The 20,371-nt window shown below is 37.5% G+C and overlaps 1 protein-coding gene across 1 annotated transcript in view; it reads left to right on the forward strand.

Moving 5' to 3' along the window:
- Window positions 1-20,371, forward strand: part of LOC145999256 (uncharacterized) — a 66,957-nt gene that overhangs the window by 41,104 nt on the left and 5,482 nt on the right. Inside the window, exons 5-6 of the mRNA XM_083136192.1 lie at window positions 7,147-7,335; window positions 14,120-14,340. Of these exons, the coding sequence (XP_082992318.1) occupies window positions 7,147-7,335; window positions 14,120-14,340 (410 nt within the window). The remainder of the gene's footprint in view (window positions 1-7,146; window positions 7,336-14,119; window positions 14,341-20,371) is intronic.

Here is a 20,371-nt window from a genome sequence, read left to right on the forward strand (position 1 = left end):
TACAAATACATACATGAAAAGAGACCATTAGACTGACGTTTTTCCTAGAAACAATAAATTCCCTCGCTTTAGCAGTTCCTCAATACCTTCATTGTAGATTCTTTAGTTTGTGTTATAACTGCATTAACTTCTTTCTCAGTCAGTAAAACGTTTATGGATATCTTTTCGAGGTGTTTTGTCGCAAGACACGTTTCTGAACTAGTAACATCTGTACAAAGTCGGTCTGTTTCCAAAATAGCATGCTACTCTTTGTTTTTAAATCCTTATAATAGTTGGCCATTTTTTTAAATACCATCTAGTATGCCTACGTCTATTGTACATTTTAAACCATCCGTGTAACTTACTGACCTTCCTTTGTGAAATTACAACCTTTGCAAGTACAGGTCCTCTGTAGCGTTCAATGTCTCCTGCATGTTTTCGACAAAAGCTAAGAACAGTTTTCATTTGAGATCAACGGTGCGTAGTTGTAGACTTTCCCACAGGCGATATTTGTGGCATTGTTGTTGTCTATTCTTATATATGTTTTCATGCTACGATAATCCTCTTGCTGTTCTAGATGGTCCCGTCGATCTGTAGATTTCCCTGCTGCCTGGACCCTCGATTATTTCCTTGGAGCTCTTCTTCAGCCGACCCTATTTGTCGGTAAGTAAGAACGGAGCCCCATGTGGTGTCGTCTCGATGTTCTTCTTTCTGTCTCCGCATCATCTAATCTCTCACTTTCACTGGGATATTCCAAAGCCTTCTCCAAATCTCTGAAGTATTGAATCAGTAGAAAACTTGTTAGTTTCAAGGTGTATTCTAACTTTCCTTTCACTTGACTATCTTCTCGTGTATTTCGAGTGGTATCTTTTAGGCTGTTTAGAAAGACGATTGCTCATTTTTCTGCTGATCTTCAGTAGATTAGATGTGTAGATCGTGGTTGTATTTGTGTGCACGAGCGGCGCATGGTGTGTTGTGCAGTGTACCCCATGTTGTACGTGACGTTTTGATGTGGGTATGATTGGTGTATATCTCCACAAGCAAAATGTTCTATGGTGGAAATGAGTCTCATAATCTGATATATCTTCAATAGGGTAGCCATATATCTCCTTCGTCAATATACGACACATACTGACGAGAATGTAAAAACAAATTTTTATCCATTATTACAACAATAATATATACTATACTAAGTATATCATATTATGGTATAATATTTATTAAATTATGTTTTTTTGCATTAAACAATTGGACTGAGGTAAAGAAAATAAAAATCCTGAAAACTAGCAATGATTGATTCCTATCTAAAAGACTCCACTGTACACATACGTACATGAATGGTGATTCAGTGACCCACTTAACGGATTCTTTGTTGTCTGTGTAGAACTTGCGAACAACCTCAAAAAGTTCACAAAAATATCAAGACAGCAATTTTCAAGAGGATGTTCTTTGAAAACTATAATTCGTCATGTATCCAACGCACAATGCATTTCCTCCAACTGTTTGCGATATGTCCTTCCACATGGATAGTTGCGCACACAAGCACTATCTTGCTTACAGTCTGAAATACTGCTACGAAGTTTTATGTCAAGTCACTAAAAATTACAAACTGCCAAAATTATTATTATTAATGCTAAATTTACTTCTATGCTCTCCCGTTAGAAACTTCTCTACACTACTTGTGTTGGAAGTTCTGAATAAATCAAAGGTGGCATATTTTACATAGCATTGGCCCACTACCAGATATCGTTATCAGTGAATTTTATACGTATGCCCTGACTATACGAAGAATATGGTTCATATCTGTACGTCTAACTACACATGTGTCTCATTCTAATGGTACATTCCTAAATGAACGTAAATATGGGCTCCAACATAGCCAATCGGTTCTCTCTCTCGCCTAAGGCGTGATGTGTTGATTACCGGCGGAAGAGGCTGTTCTGCCACAGAGGAGAGGATAATGCAAATATAAAATCTCGTAAATATGGTTATTGATTCATTAACAACCATTGGATCAAGAAAATAGTTTTTTGACATGTGTTTTAAATGTTTTTTTTTTGTTTTAAAAAGATATTTTCTACCTGTTTAAAAAAATGCATCATGTTATAACATAATCAGATAGCACGCAAGCTTATGGCAAACTTACGATAGCTTGCTTGTAGCTTGTTAGATACGGCAAGTATCTAACTTACGGCTTGTAAGTTAGATACGGCAAACTGGATACAGATTAATGTAAGTGGTATTCGGCAAATGAGTGAAAGCTACTGCCGAAAGCTTTCAGCTAGTTACGACAATCTTGATAGAGGCTTTCCTTGCCAATGTTGCTGCTACTTCGGCTTGACTACATAGATAGCTGGATGCAAGCTTGCCATGGAGAGTTTGCTGCAAGCTTCTTCACTTGACATGGCAAGCTTGCTTCAGACTTGCAGCAAGTTTTCTGTGCTCTGGATAGTCATGTTTTATTTATTATTTATTTTTGAGAAAACTAGATATTTGCCAACCCTTACTCGCACTGAGAAAACCAATGGGAATAAACACGGTTATGGACAATTTACCTCTATTCTGTTTCTAAAGAAGGAGAGTGAACGTTCACTATAAGTTCGTTATTTTTTGTTTCAAATTTGTGAACTTCGCATTGAGTAAAGCAAAGCAAAGTGAAATAACATGGCGATGAACAACTTGCCTGGTAATATTTATTCATCGCACGCTACGCAGGTACTAATTGAAAGTATCATATAGCTAGCTGATCAATTAGAGAATGATGTCTTGGATAATCAGGTTTATCGTAAATATATTTTTAACCTGTATGTTTGTTTATGTATGGGATGAGTTTATCACATCTACTTTAAAATTAACCCCCACGAGAGTATCTGGAAACCCATTAAATAAGTATTTTGTACTCGCGCCATTATTTTTACTATTTATCTTAAGATTATATTCCATTTCCGTCTTTAGCTGCTGCCAGTGATGTGCCGTAGACTATAAGTTTACGTCTACATGCGTTGTCTACACGTAATCTACGCGTAGATTACATTGGGTTGTAGTTTGCATAGACTACGTAGACAATCTAAAGTGCATTAAAATTAATTTTCAAGGGTTTCATGAAAGGAAAGTGACATTTTCAACTATATTGGTTCGTAACGAACTGAAAAGAATCCTATTTATAAGAAAATTTCTCTTCTCTTCTATTATCAACTACGTAAGAAAATAAATAGTTTGAAAAAAAAACAACAGATGGCAGTCGTGGGGGAAAAGTGGTCTTTTCCCATAAAACACTAGAATATTTCCTATATTAGGTATCTTCCTAGGTGAGAAATTGTTCGAATTTGGAAGAAAGAGTATGAAAAGTTCTCCTCAACCATCAGCAACTGATACGCAGTATAATTTTCTTCTAATTCCACGGCGCCCTTTGCTAAGTTATCACCTTTCGCCATGTTGTTTACATAGATTACGTAATGTACGTGTATAAAATAGTCTACGTGTAGAATGTAGACTATCGTTGTTTACGCGTAGACGCACATCACTGGCTGCTGCTCTTGCATAACTGTCTCATGAAAGTTTGACTTCTTGTGGGAAAGAGGCAGATGCTTGTCTCTCAACTAATCTAAATTCCGCCCCGCCCCCTCTTAGCTTTCAACATCAAGGTTATTCTTTCTGCCCGTTTTCTTTGTTCTGCAGACAATAGTTATGGCTGTTTGGATTCAAGCTTTCTTCCAAAATTTCTTTGTCAACTATCATGCTAGGCGACAGCTAGCTGCTTTGTTTGTCGCATTTGTTTTCAAAGCAGATAGATCTGCGTTACCAGGAGGACAGTGAATCAGTTGGTTCTTGCTGAGTTGGTCGCAAGAGATAGTGTTCTTGGAGTGTATCTTGAAGTTTCATGAAGTGTTTCTCCAAACGACAGATTGTTCAGTTAAGGCTGGTTTACATTGGCCGAGTTGGCGGGAGAGTTGCTGGGACGAGTTACTGGTCTGTCTGCTCGACTCCATCCTTCTATGGGGAGTAGCTGTTTACACAGTTTCTACTCGAGTCTAGCAAAGTAGGATAGTGGTTGTAGCTGTTTGGTGCTGTTCTGACAATGAACCCATTCGTAATCTGTGGTCGTGGTCGGGTTCAAAATGTCTGAAACTGTTTACACCTTCTTTTTTTTACGAGAATTTAATACAATAATGCAGAAGGACATGTCTAGAAAGAAACCTTACTTCCTTGATTTTGTTACTTTCAATCGTTCTTGGTTGTACGCAGAATGGAATCTTTTTTTTTCCAATTTACTTCTTCTACGCCAAATACATCAAGTCCCATATCTTGCACTATGGTCTCATACGCCACTCATTTCTTTTGTTTGTTCCTAGAATCAACACTGCATAAATTCCACGCACACTCATGTTCACAGTACGGTTCTACGTTTGACTCGGATACTCTCCTATTCATGGTTACTAAAAAAAATAAAGACAATTAATAAGCCAACTCACAACAAGATTGCACAGCCACTCGACTGTTCTGACTACTGGAGCGAGTACTGACTCCAGTATTTTTCCCCATTTGTTTTCACGAGGAAAGTAGTTGGCTTTATCCTAATCGCTCCAGCTGCTCTCCCGTCTATTTGACCCGTAAACCAGACTTTAATAGCAATTTGCCTACGGGGCTGTTCATTGCCAAACATTTTCTATGGCGGCGCCACCCTCGTTGTGTTCCAAAAGAATTTCGTTCATCATTTGGTTGCCCTCAGCTTTACATTGCAACGTGATGGAATGGCTGATCAAACATTATTTTCACCGAAGGTAAGAGTTTCTCGTGTAAATCGATAATAAAAATGTGTTTAGTAAAGCTTTAAGATCATGTAGCAAGTCGTAAGTTTGCAAAAATTACATTCTCCTGAATCTAAGAATTAATTTGGGTTGTCCCTAGCTGCCATGGTTCAATAATACAAATATATAGATTCTACACAATTTTAGGTTTCCTTTGGTTGACAGTAGCCTATGTGTAATTCAAGGGCTGGGGTAGGAATCGGAGAAACTCCCCCAAATTATCCAGAAAAATGTATTAAGTGCATGTACGCATGATATTTATTATTATAGGGGATGTTCCTGGGTAAACAAACAATAATCGATCAGACAATTCGATAATCGCCGTTGGAAAAAGTAACTTCTGGTTTGACCAAATTCCCATTGTAAACAAGTGGGATAAATATTATTATGGACTTATTTTGTTGTAAAAGATCGCATACAGAATGGATCATTTAAAATTTTAAGCGTTGTAGAAAAACAAAGATATCTGAAAAACTTGGGAAGTATCCAGGTCTTTTGGGTGAAGATATAGGGAAATATACGAGTACTAATCTTTTCCAAGATAATGTTGACCTTCTGCTCTGTCTCCATATGCATATATACGATTAACATTTTCTCCTCTTAAACAAGAAGTTATAAATTAACGTTTTTTGTATTAGAGAAGTAAGTGTATAATATTAAATCCTTAAATGTAAAATAGCTCAAAACAGTCCGTGCCTAAGGTGACTGTCAACAAAGATTGGCTGCTCGCTTTGAAGCGCAGATGCTTGCGTAACCTATTTTTGAAACCAAACTTTCTCCTATAAATTATACTTCCTGAACCTTTAAACTGTACTAACTACTTTTTCGAAGCTTCAAACTTTGTTCCACAATCATTTGCAGAATTCTATACAACTTCCTCGTGCTCTTATAAAACTTAGTCTTGAAACATTCGGAACAGTTACCAGATTGGGTGTAACTGAATGAGTCTCGTCATGCAAAATTGTAGATGGCAGCACGATAGTTGCGCCCTTCCGCTTCAGGCACTTCAGATAAGCAACTGTTCACCCATTTAAATACATAGGAAATTCGATACTGAACGTGCTGTTCTTACATTAAATCGAACCTTTAATTTTATTTTAACCTGAATTTTTTTTCTAGCACGATAAACGAATAATGAATGTTGTAAAACAAGGATTTTAAAATGGATGATCACCGACTACAGAAAAATTATCGGGCCTTACTTAAAAAGCGTTAAAATTTGCACAGTATTTGTTTACGTCAGATGCAATTTCCATAATTTAAGTGCTTTATTGTTGTGAGTTAGTAAGTTAGAGTATAATACACAATAAGTTCTGTACTTTTATTTTCATAGTTGTTGTTAATAACTGGATTTTTTTACGTGATATCACATTATTCGACATAGTTGATAAAATATGGTCTTCTGTTTTATATATACACTTATTGTAAAGAATATTTATTTAAAATATTCTGTTTCACGTCTCGTAACCTTTAGGGCGTTTGCATAATATTTTGTGTGTGTTGTAACAAACAAAAAAGATACGAAAGTACAAGGATAAATAGCTGGTTAATACAAAGTAAACATACGTTAACATTGAATTATTGGGGAAGGCATAGTCCACAATAATAAAATATCATGCGTGTAAAACACGAATTCTGGATTATTTCGGGATTTTTTTCCGATTCCGACATACGCCGTATGTATACTCGCAACCAGAAAAAAACGTGAAACGTAGTGTAGAATCTAAAATTTTGTATTGTCAACTCACTGCAGCTGGAAACGACCAAAATGACAAAGTTTAGTGTTCTTTGTTCATAAACATGCTCCATTTAGCATGTTCGAACTACCCTGCCTTTGCACCTTAATATATTAATTCTTAGCTTCACAAGAATGTAGTTTTCATAGACTTATGACTTGCTATTATCTTCAAGGTGTACTAAACATATTTTTAGTATCGATTTAGACGAGAAACTCTTCACTTCAGTGAATATGACGTTTAAATGGCCGCTCCATCATGTTCAAATGTAAAGCTTATGGCAAACAAATGACGAATTAAATTCTGTGAGAACACAACTATGCTGATTCCGCCACCGGAAATAGTTGGTAATGAACATGCCCACTTATGCAGTGGAAAGAGCGTAACACTAAAAGTCTGTATGCAGTATGGTCATGGCAAGTAAACTGAATGACATCACAACTTAACACTGGTCTAACTATTGATTGTTCTGGATGCATCCATGGTATTTTCAAAGAGTTTATATTTCTTCAAGACTAATTCTTGGGTCGCGTTTTATTCGGCATATTTTTTTCAACGATTGAGATTATCTGCGACAGAAACCTAAGTATTAATTTACTTTGTATGTTCGCATTCTATTCCAGGTATTCCATTGGCCATTCAGCGACCGAGTTCCAGAACTTCCAGCCAGCGCAGCGCTCCCATCTCGCGGCGGCCGAGTGGAACCATGCTGGTGCCTCATTCGAGAGCAGGTGCGGCACGCGCGGCGGCCATCTTGTTAATCTCTTGCCACATAGAGCCCAGTACTTCTCATCGTGATGATATGTCTAGAGGTGACGTTGTATGTCTCTGTGTCACTGCCACTCCAATCCTCTCCTCTTCATCCCTGTCGCTTTCAATCACCAACAGAGGGCTTTCATTTCACGGCACCGTTCAGTTGTTTTGTTTTGAGCACTCACTACGTGTTAGATCTTCTTTTATTCTTATCTATTCATTGATATGTTCAACACACTGTAGAAGACGTTCATTTTCCATGGCACTCATTGTCGAATTCAGAAAGATCCGAATTGCACAAGAAGTCAATATCCACAATGTAAGCTTTCCATGGATTCTGAAATGGAAGCAGTGGGGTATTTTTAAAATGTAATCTGGTTTACAGCAACAATTCTTATTTTCTGTATATATTTATTATACACTCCATCTAGATTAATTTGATATAATAGAAATTAAACATCAATGCACGCATGCACGTAAAACAAACACAGTAGTCTAACAACTTGAAATTTTACGACAATTTCTATTTTTTTCATAAAACTTCCCTTTTTAGCTAATATTGGGCCTGAATTTCCCTTCACAAAGAGAAATTTCCCTTCATGTAGCAATACTGCCTCTACCAAGCGCGGCACTGAAAGCAGGAAGGAACAAATATTTTTCTCCTGCCAACGCTGTTTGGGGCGATGGATCACCTCAAAGACCCCGTGTTTTTAAATAGCCACTCGCTTCGGCTTCCTCGCTCGCCTTGCGTACAACCGGGGAGGAAACCCGGTCATCAGAAGGGTGCGATGGAGAACGGTCAGTGACGTACATAAACCATAAATACTTTTCTTATTTTCTGGTTCAGAAGATTATTTTAATAGTTTTCATAATATACCAGGTGTCCCAAATATGTCTGCGCAGTTGGACCGCCATACATATTGGAAATGCGTCTAGTACTGAAGTCATCTCAATGAAGTTGAAATTACAGGTGTTTGGTTCCAACAGGACGGAGCCACAGCCAACGCATTCCTCGAGGACGCTTTTCGGGAATCTGGTATCTGGCCTCCACGCTCATCTGATCTCTCCACCAGGCTTTTATTTCAAGGGACATGTTTATGCGCACATTCCAAAAACACATAATGATCTGCAACATGCAATCTCCACCACAATACAGAACATCACCCTCAACTCTTTTTTTACGAACATGTAGCATCCTGTCCAGATCTGCTTGCTGGTCATCATTTCCAACATCTCTAGTCACCGCACCCTTACACATCACGGTACGTTGACATTTCCTGGATCCATGTGAGCGTGTGTGCACATTGACTTTTGAGACACGCTGCATAATGAGCAATTACCCATACATTAAAAAGCTAACACGTAAATGAAAAAGTTGGTTTACCGACAGTATACGCGGTAACAAGGAGAAAACACCAGTGAATGGAAGAAAGTCCTTACGAATGAATAAGTATTTTCAATGACAATGACAGCTTTCGCTCATTAATTAACTAACGGCAGGACGTGCAGATTTTTTAAACAGAGAGCACTGTAACTTAAATCTATTCAGAAATCACCATGAATTTGACGCTGTTAACAACAAATAATTTCTCCCCGATGGCACTATGAGAATCGCAGATAGTTGAATCATAGTGTGATGATTAGGGTTAGGATTTTAATGACGTCATATTTTTTTTGGGTAAGGGTGATGTGTTCCGTAAATATGTAAAAATTCATTTATGAAGAAACTAATTGAATTAAGGTACTTTTTAATGGTATATTTAGGCATATTTGCCCTTTTCTATGTAATAGAGCATATTTTGATAATTTTCGCATATTTTAGCTTTTTCAAGGAATATACAGCCAATTTCGAAGTGAATTCGTTCTTACTTCCATGTTTACTCAAGTTGAATTTTTTACAATTATACGTCCCAGTTTATTTCCTGAAAAATGGCGAAAGCCAGTCACCTTTTCTAATGGAATGAAATCAGAAAATGGACTTTGGCCAAAAATAACTCTGAGCAAATATTTGCTTATTGTTGAATTTCTTCAAAGGGTATATCACTGTTTATTTTCTGAAAAATTATGAGAACTACCTTCCTCCTATTGTAACGCAATGCACAAAATGGACTTTACCTCAAAACTTCTGAGTGCATAGCATATAAGCACATGTTAAATATTGATATTTGAAACAGTTCAGTTGTAACGACATATCTTTCAAATTATAGTGCATATTTTTTTTAAACAATTTTAGGTCGGAAGAGCATTTTTTATTTTGCATATTTTGGTGATTTTTAAGTCATAAAAATCCAAGCCTTAGTGATGACATATTTTGTGGTCTAATTATTATCTCAGCAATGTTTGTTAACCGTCAATTTAATGATCACTTTGCTCGCTGAACGCTCGGATACATTGACATCAAAATCAACATATTGTTTGAGGGGAGAGAGATACGTTGTTGTGCAATGTAGCTTAAACTCATATCAAGGTTGCCAGAGGAAAGGCAGCCCCTTTAAGCCTGATTTTATCACCTTTCAGTACTGAATGTAAGTCCCCGAAAAAAATTCCAGTATCCTTCCTGTATTAGTAGATATATAAATTCAATTACATTAATTGATTGTTTCTCCCCAAGTTTGAACGTCCTAATGCACTACTTGACCAAAGAGACACCTTTGTACCGCATTGTTTAGAGTAGAAGCCTCTTCTGCTTGTTGTAGCCATAGATAGTACTTTAGCCTATATGTTGTAGCCAATTGTAGTATAGTGATCCCAAACGTTGTATTATTGAACCATACCGCGCATGAAATATGTAAGGTAAAAGTAGAAACATACCAAGTAGATCTGTAAATGGTTGATAATTCTACCCGCAGATTATTCCGATATAATAATACACCTACAGAGACATACATGTGTGACTATGTAGTAATGAGTAGGGGAATTGTTGTTAGAAATGTAGCAAGCATTGGATCTATGAAATATTTAACGAGGTTGTAGTTGGAGAAATTATTTGTAGGTTGTGATCCCTTTAAACTAGCCTTTAACTGGGGGTAAGGGGATATCGAACGAATGTAATCATTTTGCAAATGTGTATTCACGTCAAATTTAGAATACGTAGGATATTAATGAGGAATGTTAAATTCCTGAGATGTATAAACATGAGCAGGGAATCTGTGTTGCTAGGTTGTGATATGAGCTGTTTGCTAGTATAATCGGAAATATGTGCGCTCGTAAGTGGGGCTTTGTGTGAACACATATGCATGCATGCACATCACCAAGAAGCTTTCACTGCGTGGTGGACATCAAAGAGAGCACTTTTTTTCTCTTTGAGACCTTGTTGAGGCACTAAGAGTCCTCCAGACAGCACTTTTTATCCTGTAAGTTTACAACCAAGGTTGTCATTGACCATTACTTTCTTTGTCGGTCAATGTCATACAATATTAGCTATGGACCCATTGTGTATTCAATAAAACATTACAGCCCTTCTTAAGTGTAAATCTTAGGGCAACAAAGTGTTGAAGTGAAGATCAGAGACAATACAAGTTTTTGAGTTGCCGATTGGATTTGTGAAAGTAAGCGAGTTGGCAAGCATGTTCCAAAAGTTGTTGTTTTTTCTACAGTTTTTGGAAGTAGGAATTGCTGCTTTCCTAGTGATGTGATTCTAACAAGTGTTACCGGGTTACCAGCCATGTTAAAACGGCGTGATGATGAATTGCCCTCATCATTATTCCCTAATGAGATCAATGTATGCGCTCGAAACATTGGATGCTAACCACGGGCCCTCGTGGATTTCTGGAAAGAGTTAATGTAATTCGAATTGTGAAATTGTAGAAATATTTTATAACAAAAAGTATTGTTTTCTGTGACTTATAGTTACAGCAATTATAATAATAATAATTATTATTATTTAAGCTTACAGTCTATTTTATACTGATTATCTAACTATAAAAGACAGCTATTTGTCCTACACGAATTAATGTTAAATATGCAGTTATGCAAATTGTGTATAGATATACATAATATGGAAATTACAAATATACCGGGTGTTCCGTTCAAATCTCCCTAATTTCAATTAATCGTAGAAAAGAAAGTATGAATGGTAGAGCAATGAAATTTCAGAGAATTGAAGAAAAACTCATAAATTTTATTTTCCACACACTAATACACCTCCACATGTGCCCATTGGTAGCACGAACAATATCCAGTCTGTATTCAACTTCTTGCCATGTTCTCTCCAACATGTCCCCTGTTACTGTTGCAATCGTATCACGTATACGGGTTCGTAACTCTGGGATGTTATTCACTGGAATCGCAAACACACGATCATTGACGTAACCCCAGAGGAAGAAGTCCTGCGGAGTGAAGTCAGGTGAACGTGGCGGCCACCGTATCGGTCCAGCGCGTCCAATCCATCGGTTACGAAATGTGGAATTGAGGGACCTCCGAACATCCAGACTCCAGTGTGGGGGAGCCCCATCTTGTTGGAAGATGATGTCCGGTTGTAGAGCAACTACCTGGGGTACACAAACTGCTCCAACATGTCCAAGTACACAGGGCCTGTTACTGTATCTTCATTGAAAAACGAACGGACCGATGATCCTGTCCTTCATTAAACCACACCAAACATTCAATTTTGGGCTATCGCGGACATGTTTTCTGTACACATGAGGGTTTTCAGATCCCCAGATCCGTACGTTATGCCGGTTGACAATCCCCAACACGTGAAACGTTGCTTCGTCTGAAAACAAGACGTGTCAATACGCTGCATAATTTCCATACCAAATTCTTTGCGACGCGGCTTATCATCTGGCTTTAATTGTTGCATAATCTGCATTTTATACGGATACAACCGAAGCCACTTGTGCAGAACTCGATGCATTGTTGTTGGAAACACATTGAATTGCCTCGATGCTTGGCGGATGGATTTACTCGGGCTTCTCTGAAACCCCGCTCGAATTTCTTCCACCTTTTCCTCCGACACACGACGGCGAGCTCCACCAGATTGTTTTAGGACACTGCCGGTTGTTAAAAACTTACTAAATTGTTTTAGCATCAGGTGCAACTCCTCCGTACGCTCGTCTGAAATTTCGTTGCGTTGCAATCACAGATTTTGTCTCAGCATACCACACCAGTGCCTGCGCGCGTTGTTGAACAGTCGCCATTTTTATTTATGCGACCGTGGCGATGCGTAGTGAGCAAACGGACAACTTCAAGTCATGAAAACAAAACTTGAAGATATGGCCTTTCATTTGGTGTTACAGTTATTTCACAATTCATCATACTTCGTTCACAGTAATTAATTGAAATTAGGGAGATTTGAACGGAACAATCTGTACCGTATGTAATTTTAAAAGAAATAAATAGTAGTAGTAGTAGTAGTAGTAATAGTAACGTAATAATAATAACAAGAACACAATAATAGAAGTAATAATAATATTAATAATAATAAAAGTTTCTGTGACTCTGTCCCTTCCCGAGAAAAAATCCTGTGAGCGCCCTTGATGCTAACGCCGATTTGACCTGGCCTGGCTGGTATGACCAGCTTCTTATTATATAACCTTTAATGTTATTTAATTTTAGAAATATTCCTCTTTAATAGAGAACACGAGTAATACAAGTCAAGTCGGTCTAATAACCAAGCAGAGAAATCAACTTAAATGAGGCAGTGGAAGACTAGTAATAAAAGGTTTACGATTTAAGCCGTAAAATTATAGGTTTTGTGAAAAAAACATAATAACTAACATTTTGCTGACGGGTTTTAGACAACATAAACAGCATTAATAAAGAATATAAACCCCAAATGACAATCAGTAACTGACTTATTCCATAAACAAAATTATAGAAACCAAATGACAAGATGAAATCTTTACATAATGAATATGTTTTGTGCATTTAATATTCCAGCGACTTCGAGATGCTTTTATTTATTCTAAAGTATCTTCTCATTATTTCAATTTAAAACCAATTTTTTTATAGTCCACTAGCAGCCCGGGTATTTATTTATTTATCCCAATCTTCTATGAGACAGGAAAATAATGAATTCTAACTATAGTGTAAAATGTAACTAATTTTATTTACAGGTATTTAAAAGTATAAGTACAGTATACAAATTATAAAGTAAAATGTTTTACAAATTCACTATAATATTAATTCAACTCAAAACTTGATTATAACATCAACATCATTTTTAGTTTCACCTCCAGGAGCAAGAATAAATATATTGAACGGCATTGGGAGTGTCACTATTCATCGTAGCGACCCCGGAAGCTATGGATTCCACACTAATATAGGTCAGTTTCGATTATTTTTACGTGTCACCCCTTCCCACCCCCACCCCTAGGGGTGTCTTACCCCCACAGTATTTCTTTCCAGATTGTAAGTGATTTGTGTACCAAGTTTGGTTGAAATTGCTCCAGGCGTTCGAGAGTTATGACGGAACAAATATACACACATGCATGCATTTTTATATAGTATATAGGTTTTGGCATATGGCTTAACTTAAAATAGAAGAATGAGTGCTGCACATTAACAATAATTAACCAACTAACTACTCTATAAAAAACAACAAAGAAAATACTGAATTAACTCGTCCTTTTTTGCACTTAGGAGAAATCTAACAAAGTGCGATACCCTGGGCTAATCTCCTCCAAACTTTCGTGCTTCGAAGCCACGCCCCTTACATAACCAGAGCCATCTAGTGGCAAACCAACATAGCAATGATTTTATAAAGCTACTGCGTATGATTACACTGACCCGAGAACACTTGTTCGAACAATCTTTGGGTTCTGGATGTGTATTGCGTCTTTGAACCGTGTCTCAGATATGTCTTCCGTGACGCCGTTCACCAACTGCTGCATCCTTTTACAGGCTCCCGTCGTGCCAGCATCTCGTCTATCCACAGCAATGGCTCCGCTCGGAGCTACAGCCTTCGCCGCTTCGAGAAAGAGCGGGAACAGAAGACGCTGCGGCAGTCAATGAAGGCGGCCGCCAACAGCCTCCCCGTGGACCGCGGGCCTTCGCCCTCTCCCTCTCCGAGGACGCCAGTGTCCACGGACGAGCTTCTTCCAGTCCTGAATGAGGTTAAAGAGGTAAGCCAGCATGCCGGATGCTGAGATGGTTAGATTCAACATTTCCATCAAAATACCTGTTTTCATTTTTAAAAGGGCATACAGTAAAACCTCGTTAATCCGGACTAATGGGGGGATTGGTTGACCGGTTTAACGAAAGTTCGGATTAACTGAAGTAACCTTAACGAACAGTAAAAAGTGCATTAAAACTACGTTTATAGCAACAATACACGTTTATTATGGCGTATTTAAATGTAAAGCAATTGTACTGTACATACAATACAGTACGTACATACGCGATAGTCACATTTAAAACCTTGCATTCTGCTTATCGGGATCCTGATTAACGAGGTTTTACTGTATTTCTAATTATAACACCATTAACCCTTGTTACCATGATATGAAAAACTCAATATGCTGACCAAGGCAGAAATTTATTTTATTATAAAACATAAACTAAACGTAACGTTTCAACCTTCTAGCAAGGTCTTCTTCAGACTCTGCACCAAGTACAAATGTAACAAGGTACAAAAACAGGACGATATATATACAAAAACATTACTCCCCTCCAGACTATTAGAAAGTTGTTCTGGAACAATCTAGCAGGTGGCTTTCCCTTGTCAACTTTACTTTCACCTGAAAGTGAATGTGGTTGGACTCTTTATCTCACGCTCTTTTTTCTTCATTCTTCTTCCTTCTTCTCTCCTCTTTCTCTCTTGTCCTTTCCACTCTTTCTAACACCTTCTTCCATTCTTTGTTTATCATCGGTCCTCCATTCCAGTTCATTGTATCTTCTTCACCTTTCTTCTGTATTTCCTTGGACTCTTTCCATTTTCTCATTAGTATTCTCTTCTCCCTTCCAATCTGAAAAAGGAGAGAAGAAGGAAGAAGGAAGAAGAATGAAGGAAATAGAGCATGAGATAAAGAGTCCAACCACATTCACTTTTAGGTGAAAGTAAAGTTGACAAGGGAAAGCCACCTGCTAGAATGATCCAGAACAACTTTCTAATAGTCTGGAGGGGAGTATTTTTGTGTATATATAATGTCCTGTTCTTGTACCTTATTACATTTGTACTTGGTACATAGTCTGAAGAAGACCTTGCTAGAAGGTTGAAACGTTACGTTTAGTTTATGTTTTATAATAAAATAAATTTCTGCCTTGGTCAGCATATTGAGTTTTTGTATTTCTAAAATAAAAGAAGCTCTCACACAGATTGAACAGTACTGCATCTGGCTCAGTAGTGGTGGAGTTCGTTAGAGATCATTCAGACCAAAGCGATATACGATACGGACATTTCAAACCTAAACGGCAAGCTACAAGCCACGTGGTCGGTCCGTTCAGTCTAAATGAGCTTTCAGATGGAAGTGACAAGCGCCTCTTTGTAACAGAATCCCAGAAGTAAATGCATCCTTTCGAACCAAAGCGACACTATAAGCTGCAAATGTTCCTTCCGCGTCGCTTGACTGGTTCATTTTCTCAAAACCGTTCATCGTGTCGCTTCGGTCTGTTGTTCGCACGGAATGTTTCACTTCAGATTGAAGAGGCCTGTGTCGCTTCTATGTGAATTCGATGTGTATCGTTTGTTGGTTATTGCTTCAGTCTGAAATCTCTCCAGCCAGCTACGGCGCCAGAGGTCCCGGGTTCGAATCCAGGCTTGTGCATGGGTGTTATTTGTGTATACCTTCATGAATTTCACCATCTTCGCCATTAGCCAAAAGTAGCATAAATGCATATGAAAATAAACCAGATCAATCAATCAGTCTCTAAAGCAAAACATGTTCACCGCGCATGCGTGAACTGCAGACCGAGGCGACATGATGAACTGTATTGAGAAGACGGCCTAGTCCAAGCGACATGTGCAGCTTCTCGTGTCGATTCGGTTCGCAACGTTGCATTTATTTCTGATGGATTTTGAAGTGGCATTATAGTTCAGATGTATGCACACTTCGCAACATCTTATTTGACCGCCCCGAAAGAATTCTAAGTCCCGAAATCGTAAACTTAGCAACATTGCACTTCAGCTCCAGGTGAGAGTAGCCAACTTTGAGTACGTCCTTCCACTAGACGAAAAACGCTGCGGTGATAGGTTTTCAATTTAACACTTTCCATGAACTTAGAAACTATAAACCGCTATTATAATACACAATCAAACAGAAATAATAAATTGGAAAAAGAACCTTGAAGGATATTTACGATTCTGTTTGCTCGACTTGAAATTTGGGGGGTTTGAAACACTGAATAGAGTTTTTCTCCACCTGGAGGAAATTGCCATCAAGTTTGTGCAGAAAGAAGCAAATTTGTGAGGAGTTTATGCGACATTTTATTTACAATACCTTGCATAATATCGAACAGTTCTCAAAAACATATATTTTACACGACTTGTCGAGAAAATGTGCTTGAAACACAGGAAGGTGGGAGTCTTCATAAACGTCAACATGTTTTTAAGTGTATTAAGTCGTGAAGTCAACGTAGAGCAGTTGGTTAGGCGCTGCTATTCTAATTTTTCATCAAGCGTGAAAGGTTGCGGGTTCAAATCCCATCCTCTCCTCTTTCTTTTTTTTTCTTTTTTTTTGTTTCCTGAACAGATACCGTTGATATTACAATATTTAAGAAATGAATCCGATGCACACTTGAGGGACGTCCCTTCTGCGCATATTTCCCCTTAGAAGTTGCAGATTTCCAGGATTTAAAGTTAAAACTTTTCTTTTTAGTTATTGTTCATATATTTGTTAACACACACATCATGATTAATTTACAAATCACATATATGTATTCAGGATGCAAAATGTAATGTTATTTAAGTTATGTATTGTTTGTTCTTCACCGATACCTAAATATTGATTATTTGATTTCGATATACTAAAAAGAGATATACAGTTATGTTATGTAGTGCAGTACTGTAACGAAGGAGAGCGTTTAATGAGTTCAAATAACTAAGATTGGTAATTTTATATCCGTTCCTTCGTAATGACTGTTGTCAATCCCCTCACCACCATCTTACCATGCGTCTAAAACTAATAGTAAATCGCTAATTAACATAAATAAATTGTTATTGCGACGAAGGCCGATTCGATAAGAAACTACTAATAAGTATTTATATAGTGAGTGACAAACAAAAAATTCAAAACCTCATAATGATCGTTAATTTCTCACTGCTTTGTATCTAAAATGTTTGTCTTCTTTGAACAGAAAGTACGAGTATCAGATATAACAAACTTACCGCACTAACGTTGCAATATTCGAAACCACCATTACAGACTTAGATCTATGTAACTTGATTTTGCGCATTCCACGTGGCATGTGACTTCCTCCTATCATCGAAATAACTTTCTATTACTATTTCCTTTCCTCTCGTGAAATACAGAGACCAATGTTAACTTCTTAGTACGGTGGATAAACTTTACACCCAACGATATACTCCTGAAAAAAAATCCTGCCTAGGTGGAGAATCGAACCTACGACCTCCCTCGTAAGAATCAAGCACGCTACCTCTTCTCCAGGTAGCTCATGTCAAAATTTGTTACCAGTTTTAAGAAACCAATTCACACATAATGTCATATCTATAATTTCCTCATAGCAATTTTCATGAGGAAACGAATTCAGATAAAATCGAGAAACGCTGAAAGGGAAAAATGATGAACATGTCGATTGGTGTTTTGTCATATTTTGTAAATTGTGTAAAAATTCCGTGTTTTGAACAAGCAATCGTTTAGTTACGAAGTATTTTGTTGTTTGTTTAAAGTAGGAGCAGGAGAGCGTAAGGGAGTAATTTGAACCAGACCCCGTTTGACAAAAAACTTCAGCTTTTTTCCAAAGACTGTATGAAAAGAGAGAGGAACGTATGAAATATAAAATATGTGTGAAATTAAAACAATGGAAACCTTGAGAGATAATACTAACGAACTTCAAACTATGAAAAACATATTTTCGTCGTGGAAAATTCCAAATCATTTTCTAAATATGAACTTGATGTTTTTCTTTATTATGAAGATCCCTTAGCAAGAACATTTTAAGTAAGCTACCTCCAACTTTTTCAATGGTCATAATTACTAATTAGGGTCCGGAAGTTGATGAAAAATCAACTTTTTTTCTGACCCTTAAAAACAATGCTAAACACCTGATATCATGTCCGTCTCCCTTCAGTTAGAGCCGGAAAACACTTTCTATTTTACATTTTTTTTTTTTTTTTGCATTTTTCGGCCTTTTTTGGCTTTTAGTTTATTTGTCAGTATTTTTAACAGTTTTTGTTGCATTTTTACTTATTTTTGAGGTTTATTTTTCTCCTCCCCTGTTGTTTCGTGCATTTTAAATGCATTTACTAGTAAAACTTACATATTAGATTTCTTGACATGGTCCTTTTAGCAAATTCACCATGAATCGAAAATACGGTCAATGGAAAAGCATAACATTATTGTTAACTGAAATGTCTGGCAATGGATTAAAATACTTTGTGTAAAGATCTACTTTGAGGTTCTATTTCTGGACACTATTATCGCTTTAATCTGTAGTTTTAAAGTAAAATTAGTCACAATATTAAATGCAATTACACTCTGGTATACGCGAAGCAGAACTGTATTTTCGGATGCCGGCCGACTACAGTATCTTAGAAGGCCCACTCTGAAAGGAGATGAATTGGTTGATTTGGTGTTTTAAGTCAGCTTTATGCATATTAAGGCTAATCGGGACTGGACCTACAGTTTAAAGTAGGATCCGAACCGAGTGCATAAAATAACGTGAACCGTGTGGTGCAGGGGTATCGTTTGCTTATGGAATGGAAGGTCATGGGTTCAAACCTACTTCTTTGCAAAATCTTTTTCGGGAAGTAAACGGCTTTGGACCAGAATGCATTTCCAGATGCAGAAAGTTGACATGTAAGTTGTTAATATGTGTTAACTTATAACAGCTGAATGAAAGGAAAAGTATTTCCTAAAATCCTGCCAATCATTAAAAGATTAAAAACATTAGTAGAAGTATTACTTGAGGCATGCACAGTGGCGACGATTATGGAGTGTGGAGGGGCAGATGACCCAGCACTATGCTAAACATTATCTACCAAGGGAAATAAACTTAACTTGCCCTCCCCCCTCTCCCCACCTTGCCCCATCAGTTTTGAAACCCAATCGCCGCCACTGAGCATGCATAAATATTTACAGTAATATCATATAATATTATATTGCGTTATTAGAACACTTCGTACTCGGTAAATAAAAAGGAAAAATAATAAGGAAAGGGTGGGATTTGAACCTACGATGTTTCGATCTTGACATAAACAGTGAAAAAACGAAAGTGCTGTCATCGAACCAACTACTCCAGGTGATTGCTAAAAGAAAGCTCAGTAAAACACGTTAATCTCAGTTGAAGCAACATTGTGCCGGAGTTTCGAACCATTTTTCGCCAAGAACCAAGGAAAAGACACACTTTGCAGAATCGTTTGGTGTTGTGCAAGGTATCATTACTAAACATTTCGCATAAAATCATCATAAATTTGCCTTCTTGCATTCTAATGTGACCGCAATTCTTTCCAGGTGGATGAGAACCTGTTCAGTGTTTCACAATGCACATACATTTTCCTATTTTCAAATTCAGAACGAAGAATCTTGAAATATTTTCAACATTCGTATTTCTACTTAACCTTTTCTTTTGTCTACTCATATATTTTATTACTGCTTTAGGGTATCTTTACTTTATGGAATGTGAAAGAATGAAAAAAAAAATCCCGAGCGTTTTCATTCGGGAAGAAGAAATGTTGCAAAGTTGGCTACTCTTAGTTGGCTCTGAAGCGCTATGCTGCCAAATTTACGAATTCCGGACTTTGAAATTTTTCAGGGCGGTCAAATAAGATGTTGCGAAGTGTACCAATCGTCGAGTTACTTACACTCACAGATGTACACTCTGTCTCGGGAATCTGTGGAGCAAGGTCGCGCATAACGGTAGACAAGGGGAAAGAGCGAGTGGGCGGAGCAAAGCAGGGCACACTGCTGCAAAAGGGTAGTAGCTGTAGCAGTTTTCCCTCCATGCTCTTACTCGCCTCTCACGTGTACATTGGTCGAG

This window comes from Lepisma saccharinum, chromosome 15 (assembly GCF_977018435.1).
Source record: "Lepisma saccharinum chromosome 15, izLepSacc3.1, whole genome shotgun sequence".
NCBI classification, from domain to species: Eukaryota; Metazoa; Arthropoda; class Insecta; order Zygentoma; family Lepismatidae; genus Lepisma; species Lepisma saccharinum.